This window comes from Oncorhynchus clarkii, chromosome 28 (genome assembly GCF_045791955.1).
Source record: "Oncorhynchus clarkii lewisi isolate Uvic-CL-2024 chromosome 28, UVic_Ocla_1.0, whole genome shotgun sequence".
NCBI lineage: Eukaryota > Metazoa > Chordata > Actinopteri > Salmoniformes > Salmonidae > Oncorhynchus > Oncorhynchus clarkii.
In genome coordinates this window covers 17,358,653-17,371,975 of record NC_092174.1, presented here as the reverse complement: position 1 = coordinate 17,371,975, position 13,323 = coordinate 17,358,653, and the positions used below count along the sequence as shown (strand labels likewise).

Genomic DNA, 13,323 nt, shown 5'->3' with positions numbered 1-13,323 from the left:
ATCATGTAGTAAGCAAAAAAGTTTTAAACAAATGAAAATCTATTTAATATTTGAGATTCTTCAAAGTGCCACCCTTTGCCTTGATGACAGCTTTGCACACTCTTGGCATTTTCTCAACCAGCTTCACCTGGAATGCTTTTCCAACAGTCTTGAAGGAGTTCCCACATATATGCTGAGCACTTGTTGGCTGCTTTTCCTTCACTCTTCGGTCCAACTCTTCCCAAACCATCGCAATTGGGTTGAGTTCGGGTGCTTGTGGAGGCCAGGTCATCTGATGCAGCACTCCATCACTCTCCTTCTTGGTTGTGTGCGTCTTCTTCTCAAATAGCCCTTACACAGCCTGGAGGTATGTTGGGTCATTGTCCTGTTGAAAAACAAATGATAGTCCCACTAAGCGCAAACCAGATGGGATGGTGTATCACTGCAGAATGCTGTGGTAGCCATTCTGGTTAAGCGTGCCTTGAATTCTAAATAAAACACAGTGTCACCAGCAAAGCACCATCACACCACCTCCTCCATGCTTCACGGTGGGAACCACACATGCGGAGATCATCCGTTCACCTACTCTGCGTCTCACAAAGACACGGTGTTCGGAAACAAAAATCTCAAATTTGGACTCCTCAGACAAAGGGACAGATTTCCAACGGTCTAATGTCCTTTGCTCGGTTTTCTTGGCACACCTGTTAATTGAAATGTATTCCAAGTGACAACCTCATGACAGCTTTGCATTCTCTCAAACTGCTTCATCAAGGCAAGGGGTGGCTACTTTGAAGAATCTCAAATATAAAATATATTTTGATGTTTAACACTTTTTTGCTTACTTTTCTATATGTTTCATTTAACTAGGCAAGTCAGTTAAGAACAAATTCTTATTTACAATGACGGCCTACCCCGACCAAACCCTAACCCGGACGACGCTGGGCCAATTGTGCGGCGCCCTACGGGATTCCCAATCACGGCCGGTTGTGATACAGCCTGGAATCAAACCAGGGTCTGTAGTGACGCCTCTAGCACTGAGAGGCCGTGCCTTAGATCGCTGCGCCACTCGGGAGCTTTATTGCTACATGATTCCATACGTGTTATTTCATAGTTTTGATGTCTTCACTATTATTCTACAATATAGATGAAAATAAAGAGAAACCCTGGAATGAGTAGGTGTCCAAACTTTTGACTGGTACAGTACGCTTCTCATTGCTCTTTTAATGAACAGACACACACATCAGAATCAGTCAATGTTGCCTTAAATGTCAATAAAGATGGCCAAAAGGCCTCCCACTTTTGCCTGAAACGGTAGAGAGAAAATGTGTTGCAGATCCAGATTGATCCATTCATTCCAAATTCAACACATCTCTGGAGTGTATGTAGTGACTGACAGCTGGACAGAGTTGGCACAGCACAGGCCTCTGCAATAGGAGACACGCAGTCAGGCAGGTAGGCAGGCCATAGGAGACCAGTTGTGTGTGCCGACACGGGCAACTGGGGGAGACAGAGGGCTTGTTGCTAGGCAGCCAATCGTCTATGTAGTGTACATTATGTCAAAAGGCATGTTGAAAATCAACGGGCCGCTCCGTATGGCATACTAGCACTGCGTAGGGATCTCTTCACTGCCTTGGCCAGGTATGATGTTTGTGTTCCAAACAGCACCCTATTCGCTATAGTGCACTATTTTTGACCACGTACCATAGGGCTCTGGTTAAAAGTAGTGCACTATGTAGGGAATAGGGTGCCATTTATACAGTCCCAACAGACCACATCCAGGTGTGTATCATACTATTAGGTTTTTATTCACTTTCTTTTGAAAGGAGGCCTACATAAACATAGCACTGTTAATAACATCTACAGCCTTTGGCTTGTTTGTTGTGTTTTGAGTGCAGCAGACTGAACCTTATTTGGTGGATAGATTTAGTTGGTTTGTCGACATCTTAAAGGGATACTTCAGAATTTTGGCAATGAAGACCTTTATCTACTTCCCCAGAGTCTGATAACAGCTAGCTTTTACCATAGACTTCCAGTCATTGTGCTAATGCTAGTTAGCAATTGTGCTAACGCTAGTTAGCAACTTCTTTCAAACTGCACACACAGACATGAAAATGGTATCCACGAGTTAATCTGACTTTGGGGAAGTAAAAAGAGGGCTTTTTTAAGATGTCAACATAACAAACTCACTGGCCTTTTCACAAAACCCAAACTCGAACACAATCAATCTGGGATATTACAAGACTGATCTAACTTGTCTTGAAAGATCCTGTGTACCAAATGAAACACATTAATGCTAATGCCATTTACCGGTAACTATAATACGTGCCCGTCCTATGGTGGGAAGTTGATTGGCTTATTGACATGGAGGGGATTTAGATTGCTCTGAAACAGAATCCTCAGAGTGTTCTGGAATCCTCTCTGTGTTTGCCTTGCTTACATTACCATACACAGCTCAGACAGAGACAGAGGGGTTAGGCTTGGCAGACATTCTCCTAATGATTGGACTGTGGTGCCGGCGGGAGAGGAGAAAGAGATACCATCCTCAACCTCTGGACTCTGATTCAGGCCAGGAGGATTCCGCAGTTCAACCCGTTTTGTCTCAACCTTTCATACTAGCTGTCCAGAATCCTTCCCATGTTGCATTTTCACTTTGGATTGCCTCATGGCTATGTCTGAATACCCATACTTGCGTTGTAAATAGGCTTTTTGGGTATGCGAATTGAACATGTTTTATAGTAAGTGAAATTTCCAAACATTTAGTATGCTTTAAATGCCAGGATGTCATAGCCATTTTGGCTTTACATCTAGAAATCGCTGCATGCTATTGAGGAAGAGAATTGTCTTTTCCGACCCACGTGTTTGACAACAGCTGATAATTATGAGAAGGGGACACGAAATGAACAGATGGCGGGAAGCAACGCAATTGCAAATTAGATTACACGTTCTTGGTATGGGTGAGCCTAGTATGTTGATATTTGTTGCTTACTGCATACATTTATACTAGACAGTACGTTCTAAATAGTATGTAGTATGTGTAATACACAGTATGTCGTTTTGGTAAGTAGTAGGCAAGACACATTTCAAACACTGCCAGAATGTCTTGCTGCTGTGTAGACCTGACTGTACCTGTGATATGAGGGGAGTCAAAATGTGACGGGCGTTCTCGCGCGTTTCACATCCTCCTGTTTCATCCCTTAGGTCCAGAGGGTCTGGGTTTCAGCATCACTTCGCGCGACGTCCCCATTGGCGGCTCGGCGCCCATCTACGTGAAGAACATCCTGCCCCGAGGAGCTGCCATCCAGGACGGACGCCTCAAGGCTGGAGACAGGCTGCTGGAGGTGAGACCCGAGACCCAGGGGATGCTTCAGTAAAACACTCTCATTGTCTAGTCACCCTGTTTCTAGATCTCTGTTCCCAATAGTTTATGTTGTGTTAGCCTCTAATACGGTGTGACTTCTGGCACGTAGGGAGGGACATGTTGTTTAGGCTCATAATAGTGTCTTGGTGGGATCAGTTCAAGTGAATGGCAGCGGGTTCCTCAGTGTGGGATTTAGGGGTCAAAATCGGAATGTGAATCTGTATGTTACTAATTGCCGTATGTGTTCCAGGTGAATGGAGTGGACTTGGTTGGTCGGACCCAGGAGGAAGTGGTCGCTCTGCTGAGGGCCACGCCTATGGGAGGAGCTGTGGGGCTGGTGGTGCTACGACAGGAGGAGACCTTCCTGGTAGGTCTCTCTGCTCCCCTAACACTGCAAACTCTACATTCCCTCCTCTCTAGGATGCTTAGAGTCCCCGTTTGTCATAATGTCCCCTACTCTCAGGAAAGTGTGTGTGTACATCAATATGCATGTCGTGGGGCCCTGTGGTTGTGTGCGTCTTATACCTTGTCACGGTTAATCTCCCAAGTTCCCCAGTAAGTATTGTGTTTTCCTTCCATTCTCCTCCTCACACAACATGCCAATGCAGCATGCAGATTGATTGTGCTACTCTGGCACAGCGCTACTCTCTATTATCCGTGCCTATGTCCCAAATGGCTTCCTATTCCTACATAGTGCACTACTTTTGATCAGAGCCCTATGGATCCTGGTCAAATGTAGTGCACTATGTAGAGGGTGGGGCGCCATTTGGGACGTAGACCCTGATCCAAGTATTCTCGGTGGGAACCTGTAGTGCTCCGCTCCCTCAGAACAAATTGGATAGATTGATTGATGGATGGGTGAGAAAGCGGGCAGGTTAGGGACAGACTGAGAAATACACTTGTTGTTGGGTGGAATATCAATCAGATTCAGAACCCACACAATAGGTCCTGTTCAAAAGTAGTGCACTAAATGGGGAATAGGGTGCCATTTGAAACAGAGTGACTAGAGGGTGACTACTCAGTTTGAGATTATAATGGCTCATGCCATGTAATGTGTTTATATAGACGCGCCGTGTGTTTTAATTTGTTTTAATTGAAAGGTTTTGTCAATACACATGTTTTTTTAATGAAACAACACATCTGGGGTTCCGTTAGTGTGTCTGATGAAAGGAATATGTTGAGTTAATGCTGGGGTTAGTGCTGAGGTCTAAATTATAGTGGCTGTGTTCCAAATGGCACCCTATTACCTACAAAGTGCACTACTTTTGACTAGAGGCCCTGGTCAAAAGTGGTGCACTATAAAGGGAGTAGGGTGCCATTTGGTGCGCAGGCAGTCCCGCCGAGGTTGATCAGTATTTACTACCCAAGTCACTGGCTACTATACGATCTCCCAACAAAACCGCCAGTATGCTTCTTTAACACCCGGGATGTTGCGCCAGGCTGAGTTATAGAACAGAGTAGCACTCAAATCCCCGCCCCCCTGTTGTGATAATAATGGGCCAGAGTTTTCTCCTCTCACCATTAGTGGATCACAGCCACCAGCAACCAACAGCAGGTTCAACCAACCCCCTCCAACAGTGACAGTTATTACAACTGAAGACGCACACACCCTATTGGCTGGCTGTCACTCTGGGCCAATCATTCTGGCCGGGCTGAGTTAGATGTTGAGCCCAGGGGCGTTCATCCAGGCCTCATCGGGATCAATACTCATCTTTTGATTAGTCCAGAGCCTTTCTTTCACTCAGGAGGATGTGTCCCAAATGGAACACCCTTTTCCCTATGGGGCCCCGGTCAAAAGTAGTGCACTATGTAGGGAATAGGGTGCCATTTGGGATACAAGCTAGAGGTATCTGTCTGCTATCTCGTCTGACACACATGACGGGGGGAGGGTATAAATATTACACAGCGGAGAGAACCGCTTCTACCCCCAGGGGGAAAACACAGGCCTGGTTCTTCTGACTCTAGTAGTGGGGAAGAGAGCTGGAGCAGCTACTCTGAGTTATTCCCCGCCCCCAGGCAATGATTACTGATATGCTGGTAATATCCATAGATGGGCTATAGTGGTACATGTGAGCATGTATTTTGGTAAAGAAATGCACTCTGTTGGAGTGTGTGAACACTGGGTAGCCCACTTCTACTGCACAGTCTACATTAGGTGGAGACTTACATTTCCCTCACTAACTTTAAACATCAGCTGTCTGAGCAGCTAACCTATCGCTGCAGCTGTACATAGTCCATCTGTAAATAGCCCACCCAATCTACCTACCTCATCCCCATATTGTTTTTACTTTTCTGCTCTTTTGCACACCAGTATCACTACTTACACATCATCATCTGCTCATATATCACTCCAGTGTTAATCTGCTAAATTGCAATTACTTTGCTAATATGGCCTATTTATTGCCTTACCTCCTCATGCCATTTGCACACACTGTATATAGACTCTCTTTTTTTCTATTGTGTTATTGACTGTAGGCTTGTTTATTCCATGTAACTCTGTGCTGCTGTTTGTGTCGCTGCTGTGCTTTATCTTGGCCAGGTCGCTGTTGTAAATGAGAACTTGTTCTCAACTAGCCTACATGGTTAAATAAAGGTGAAATAAAATAGTCAATGGATGGTAGTTTGGATTTCTGTCAGTCTACTCCAGGGGTAATCAAATGTGAGCCTGGAGGTCCAGAGAACTGCTGGTTTTCTGTTCAACCTGAACAATTAATTGGACCCACCTGGTGTCCCAGGTCTAAATCAGAGGAGGAACATGAACATCAGCAGTGGAACTGGCTTCAAGGGTCCAGATTTGAATTAGCCCGATGTGCTCCTCCCTCAGTTAGATTTGATGTACAGTATTGCTGCAAACATGTGTCATTGACTACTGTTGTATCTTCTGACACCCTGTTTCCTCTAGAATGCAGAGCCTCAGATGCAAAGCCCCAGAGATTTGGTAAGAGTCACCCAAACCCCGTTTTTACCTGTTACATGTCCCCTACACTGAGTCAGTGGAGGCTGGTGAGAGGAGGATGGCTCATGATAGTGGTTGGAAGCAAATGTCAAGAAACCATTCGTTCTCTTCCAGCCAATACTTTGAGCCTGTTCTTCGCTAATACAGCATGCAAAACTCCTAAGACTATGCACGTCACGTCTAGTGCAGGTTCAGATTGTCCTCTGCTGTGCCTGTTAGTAACGTGGTAGATATTTTCAGGTGTGTAAATGTCGAGCGTCGACCGTTGTCAAACGTGATTAATGTATGATGGTGTGCAGTCAAACGAAATGTACTTTATTGCACAATTCTGCATGTCCCGTGATGCGCTGATGTAGGAGTTCAGTGGAGTACCGTAGAGAAGGGTGTGTTTTCACTACTTGAATAGTCTGCTCAGGGACACGCCCATTGATGCAGTGCCATTAACAACCTGGCCACACTCATAGATGACTTTCTCTGAATGGGGTCGAATGCTCATTGTGCTATTTGACCTTGTTTGGGGACATGAGGAGACCATTTACATGGCCTTTTAACGTTGCTCTCAACTGATGAGAGGAAAGCTCATCGTTGACTGACCCACTGTGTCGTAGGACTGTATTTAAACTTAGAATGGGGTCCTTGTTGTTTTCACCAATTTGTATTTTTTTGAACCTTTATTTAACGAGGCAGAGGGTTTGTTATACTGGGTTGTTATACTATCAAGGTGATTCATGATGAACTATGTCAGCCAGCCATTCTCCAGCTTCATTGACCAGCTAATTTGGCGCTTCTGTGACGTGTTCAGTTTGCTCCTCAATTCACGCTCCTCGGTTGGCGAGCGAGGTAGCAGCCCAGAGTGGGCGTTCCACGACGGGTTTGCTTCAGGGTGGTCCTTCCCTTTCCAGTAAACCATTCACACCAGACCAGGAGGTGTGTCATGGCTGCTGTTAGAACGGCCTCATGTGGAACGGCTCCGGAGTCGTTATCGTTGTGCTCAGATGAGACACAATCCAGAGTCGGGCACCTTAGATCCCTGAGTAATCGCTCACTCCTGTGTGATTCTACAAACCTCGCCAATGAATTCCATCATAAAGTTGGCCTACATGTTGTACACCTTAGATTCAAGTCTGTCTCTCTGTCTCTCTGTCTCTCTGTCTCTCTGTCTCTCTGTCTCTCTCTCTCTCTCTCTCTCTCTCTCTCTCTCTCTCTCTCTCTCTCTCTCTCTCTCTCTCGTGTATGATTTTACAATCCTCGCCAATGAATCCCTTTGTTCTCTCCTTCCCGGCATATTCCCTCCATAATGGGCTCCACAATTATACCCAGCAGATGTTATCTCTTGTTAGAGGCTTTGTTCCACACAACTCTCAACAACACATGAACTTCACTGTTCTGTTGTGGTGCCAGGCAGACAGCAGCACTGAGGCTCTGATACTAGTACAGAACATGGGCCCTGGTCAAAAGTAGTGCACTATATAGGGAATAGGGTGCCATTTGGGAACCAGTCTGTGTTTCCCGGCAGGAGACCGTTTTAGCGCATTAGCCCCCCCCCCCCCCCATCTCATCTGAATGGCCCTCTTCCAGTAGCTGGATGGCGGGAGGGAGGCAGGGTGAGATGGAGGGAGACTGGGGGACAGGGAACAAAGTTAAGAGCTCCACACGCCAAATGGCACGCTCTCTCTGTACTGGACCAATTAACCTGAGGCCTCACTTGAAGCCATAGTAGCCTGCAGCCACTCTCCGATCCCCCCTCTCACTAAAACAGGTCGAACACACAGAGACAATAGGCAACATCACCTTGACCCCCCACATGAATTAGCTCAGCACTTTGGCAACGTTAATAATTAATAAACGTATAATCGCTGTTAATAATTGATTATCTCTTTGTGTGAGTTGGGGGGGGGGGGCTTCTGTTACCCAGAGGTACATGCTATTGTTGACACTATGGGCCCTGGTCAAAAGTAATACACTATATAGCCAATAAAGTGCCTTTGAGATGCACCCATGAACAAGGTTAATTGCCACTCCTGCTGACATTTCTGGGGTTTGTTGCTTGTGTGGCATTGGTACCATGGAATGACGGGCCTGCGGTGGTCTCTGGTGTGTGTGTGTGTGTATGTGGAATGTAACCACAGGTCTGACTGTTCCCCTCTCCAGCGTCGCTCGGTAAGGAAGGCCGTGTCGGCCACGGAGCCCCACTGGCTGACTGAGGTAACCACCCACAGCAGTGGGTGCGTCCCAAATGGCACCCGTGTCCCTATATAGTGTACCCCTGTAGTGCACCATACAGGGCAAAGGGTGCCATTTGGGATGCACGCAGTGCCTCCGCATGACATCATCCCTCTGCTCTGTGGGACTGAGTCAACCAGGAGCCGTGAAGCAAAGGTAACACTTTGGACTGTTGTGCAGCAGACTGAATGAGAGTCAGTTGGGCTGTTCATTGGGACTGCCTAAGTAACAGTAAATGTGGCCGTGGGTGGGTATGCCTTGTGGTCTATACGCTCTGTCACTCTGTGCTGATTTAGGAAGTAACTGCCTTTACACCTGCCGTCGCAGGGCAGCACTGATCTAATACATATAGGCTACGTGGCACCCTGTTTCCTATATAGTGCACTTCGAAACATGGCCCATATGGCTTTGGTCAGAAGTAGTGCATTATGGCCTCCCGAGTGTTGCAACGGTCTAAGGCATTGTGGTGCTAGAGGCGTCAGGACAGACCCGGGTTCGATCCCAGGCTGTGTCTCAACCAGCCGCGACCAGGAGACCCATGAGGCGGCGCACAGTTGGCCCGGCGTCGTCCGGGTTAGGGGGGGGGGGTTAGACCGTCCGGGATGTCCTTGTACCACAAGCGACTGCTTGTGGCGGTCCGGGCACATGCACGCTGACTTCGGTCGCCAGTTGTACGCCGTTGCCGCGGCTTCCGGGTTAAGCAAGCAGTATGTTGGACATTAGGAAATGTATAAGTAGTGCATTATATAGGGTGCCATTTGGAATACACATTAGTGTAAATCCACTGCTAATAATATCCGTAATAGCTGATATCATTGTGAACTTCTTGTTCTGGTGGTGCTATTAGTTATAGAAAATTACTGCAAGTTGATATTGAGAAGGCATCAGTGCCAGTTACCCTGTAATGTAATGTAAAGCCAAGCCACATTGATCTATGGTCACACAGACACATTTTCGACTCGCTCGACTCCGATGAATAATTGTTGTGGCTCTTTCTGCCCCCGCTCTCTGCCACACGCGCACACACACAACGCGCGCACACACAGTGTTATTTGTGCCCCCGTGCAGATGCGACTGCATTCATGTCTCTAGTGTGTGAATGTATGAGTCAATCAGAAGGCCCAGTGACTCTAGTGGAGAACAAGCTCTTGCCTTAATTAAAGTGATGTTTCAAGCTGCCACCTGTTTCTGCGTATAAAGCACGCTGTGGCTGGGAGCAGCTGCTAGCTGGGTAATTGCCATCACACAGTCACAGTATAGAGGAGGAAGAGGACACGGATGGATCTGGAGTCTCATTCTAATCTGAAGCCATTCTGATCTCGTGTGTGAGATGTGTGGATGTTTAGGCGGATGAGGCAGGGGCTGTTGCTCTTTGCGACTATGCCTCAGAGATGGGAGTTATTTATAAAAAATAAAATTAAAAACACATGACCTCGTATGACGGTGATTATAAAGGGCTGAAAGGTGACGTCCTTTTCTTTGCTCACAGTTCCACTGTGTTTAATGACTCGCTGCCTCCTCCATGAGGAGTGTGATGGTGTGTGTGTGTGTGTGTGTGTGTGTGTGTGCGTGCGAGTCTCTCTTTGTGCACCGCACACACCTCCACATCAGTCTGTCTGGACTCCTCTGTCTATCCCCCAGGTGTTTGATATTCATGGTCTATCAGCATGCGGTCTAAGGTAGATAGTGAAAGAGAGAGAGCTGCTTTTAAAAAAAAAAAAAGAGCCTCAGAAGCGTTCAGCGCTCTCCACATGGGCTCCCTCCAGCAATTACATCCTCCACTGCCTCCTCATCTCTCCTCTCCTCTTTGCGCTTTTAATTCGTTTCAAGTGACTTTTTGATTCAATCAAATCGACAGGTTTGTTTGGGAAAGTTGAGAGCACGCCTCTAATCGCTTCAGGTGATGCTGTTGGGAGCGATCGGGGGGCGTGAGGTAGGCCAGGGCTGTAGGGGTTGAGATCGGGGGGCGTGAGGTAGGCCAGGGGTGTGTAGGGAGCCAGGGCTGTAGGGGTTGAGATCGGGGGGCGTGAGGTAGGCCAGGGGTGTGTAGGGAGCCAGGGTTGTAGGGGTTGAGATCGGGGGGCGTGAGGTAGGCCAGGGGTGTGTAGGGAGCCAGGGCTGTAGGGGTTGAGATCGGGGGGAGTGAGGTAGGCCAAGGGTGTGTAGGGAGCCAGGGCTGTAGGGGTTGAGATCTGGGGGCGTGAGGTAGGCCAGGGGTGTGTAGGGAGCCAGGGCTGTAGGGGTTGAGATCGGGGGGCGTGAGGTAGGCCAGGGGTGTGTAGGGAGCCAGGGCTGTAAGGGGTTGAGATTGGGGACGGGAGTGGAGGTGCCATTTTATTCACTCTGTGGAATACAAAGCACCCTGCAGCCTGGGTTGCTCAGGAGAGGAGGGGAAGAGAAGGCAGTTCTGCAATTGTGTTCCACATGGATTCATCCTCTCTCCTCTCCCTCTGTCGCCCGCACTGTCTCTCTCTTCCTCTGTCTTTTTTTTCTCCTCTTTCTCTGTTCTCTCTCTTTCTCTCTATTCCGCCGCTCGCTCTCTCTCCTTCGGTCTCTCCACAAAGTAATTCAATCTCTCTCTGCAAACAATGGGAGCTAATGAATGTATGACACTGAGCTTGATTATGACTGCATTCATTACACATGCACATAATTGCTAGTAGTTTAGTGTGCAGATTTATTCAGAGGACAGCTGTCAATTGACAAGGCAGAGAGAATAGCTTTTTTGTTATTCAATGAGGCTCAGGCACCTGTTGCATTTTCTGATATACTGTATGTGTCTGCTTCTGTGTGTGGATAATGCTCTTAATTGTATACATTCTAGTGTGTTTTGGGGGCCTGCGAGGTGATCACCGAATCAAATCAAAATTGATTTGTCGAATGCTTACTTCCCAAAAATGCATAAAAAAATATTGAAAAATAATAACACGAGGAATAAATATAAAATGAGTAACGATAACTAGGCTATATACAATGGGGCAAAAAAATATTTAGTCAGCCACCAATTGTGCAAGTTCTCCCACTTAAAAAGATGAGAGGCCTGTAATTTTCATCATAGGTACACTTCAACTATGACTTCAAAATCCAGAAAATCGCATTGTAGAATTTTTTTATGAATTTATTTGCAAATTATGGTGGAAAATTAAGTATTTGGTCACCTACAAACAAGCAAGATTTCTGGCTCTCACAGACATGTAACTTCTTCTTTAAGAGGCTCCTCTGTCCTCCACTCGTTACCTGTATTAATGGCACCTGTTTGAACTTGTTCTCAGTATAAAAGACACCTGTCCACAACCTCAAACAGTCACACTCCAAACTCCACTATGGCCAAGACCAAAGAGCTGTCAAAGGACACCAGAAACAAAATTGTAGACCTGCACCAGGCTGGGAAGACTGAATCTGCAATAGGTAAGCAGCTTGGTTTGACGAAATCAACTGTGGGAGCAATTATTAGGAAATGGAAGACCACTGATAATCTCCCTCGATCTGGGGCTCCACGCAAGATCTCACCCCGTGGGGTCAAAATGATCACAACGGTGAGCAAAAATCCCAGAACCACACAGGGGGACCTAGTGAATTGCCTGCAGAGAGCTGGGACCAAAGTAACAAAGCCTACCATCAGTAACACACTACGCCGCTAGGGACTCAAATCCTGCAGTGCCAGACGTGTCCCCCTGCTTAAGCCAGTACATGTCCAGGCCCGTCTGAAGTTTGCTAGAGAGCATTTGGATGATCCAGAAGAAGATTGGGAGAATGTCATATGGTCAGATGAAACCAAAATCTAACTTTTTTGGTAAAAACTCAACTCGTCGTCTTTGGAGGACAAAGAATGCTGAGTTGCATCCAAAGAACACCATAACTACTGTGAAGCATGGGGGTGGAAACATCATGCTTTGGGGCTGTTTTTCTGCAAAGGGACCAGGATGACTGATCCGTGTAAAGGAAAGAATGAATGGGGCCATGTATCATGAGATTTTGAGTGAAAACCTCCTTCCACCAGCAAGGGCATTGAAGATGAAACGTGGCTGGGTTTTCAGCATGACAATGATCCCAAACACACCACCCGTGCAACGAAAGAGTGGCTTCGTAAGAAGCATTTCAAGGTCCTGGAGTGGCCTAGCCAGTCTCCAGATTTCAACCCCATAGAAAATCTTTGGAGGGAGTTGAAAGTCTGTGTTGCTCAGCAACAGCCCCAAAACATCACTGCTCTAGAGGAGATCTGCATGGAGGAATGGGCCAAAATACCAGCAACAGTGTGTGAAAACCTTGTGAAGACTTACATAAAACGTTTGACCTCTGTCATTGCCAACAAAGGGTATATAACAAAGTATTGAGATAACAAAAGTTTATTGACCAAATACTTATTTTCCACCATAATTTGCAAATAAATTCATCAAAAATCTTACAATGTGATTTTCTGGATTTTTTTTCTCATTTTGTCTGTCATAGTTGAAGTGTATGTACCTATGATGAAAATTACAGGCCTCTCATCTTTTTAAGTGGGAGAAATTGCACAATTGGTGGCTGACTAAATACATTTTGGCCCCACTGTACACAGGGTACCCCAGTCGCCGTGCAGGGGTACGAGGTATTTGAGGTAGATATGTACAGTACATATAGGTAGGGGTAAAGTGAATAGGCATACTTATTGTGATCAGATACTCCATTCTTCTGACAATGTGTTTAGTCACAATGTCAATGTTGGCTCTGCTTTGCTACAGAAGACCATAATACATTCAGAACACTGACTTGAAGGATCTCTATGACAGAGAGATCCTTTGCCTCATCTGTAACTAAACTCATAGAT

General features: G+C 46.5%; 1 protein-coding gene across 4 annotated transcripts in view; it reads left to right on the top strand.

Moving 5' to 3' along the window:
- The window catches only part of LOC139386582 (partitioning defective 3 homolog), a 232,113-nt gene that overhangs the window by 116,746 nt on the left and 102,044 nt on the right, over positions 1 to 13,323 (top strand). For all 4 annotated transcript variants that reach the window (XM_071132243.1, XM_071132242.1, XM_071132244.1 and 1 more), the window contains 3 exons: positions 3,178 to 3,317; positions 3,588 to 3,704; positions 6,240 to 6,275. In XM_071132243.1, the coding sequence (XP_070988344.1) occupies positions 3,178 to 3,317; positions 3,588 to 3,704; positions 6,240 to 6,275 (293 nt within the window). The remainder of the gene's footprint in view (positions 1 to 3,177; positions 3,318 to 3,587; positions 3,705 to 6,239; positions 6,276 to 13,323) is intronic.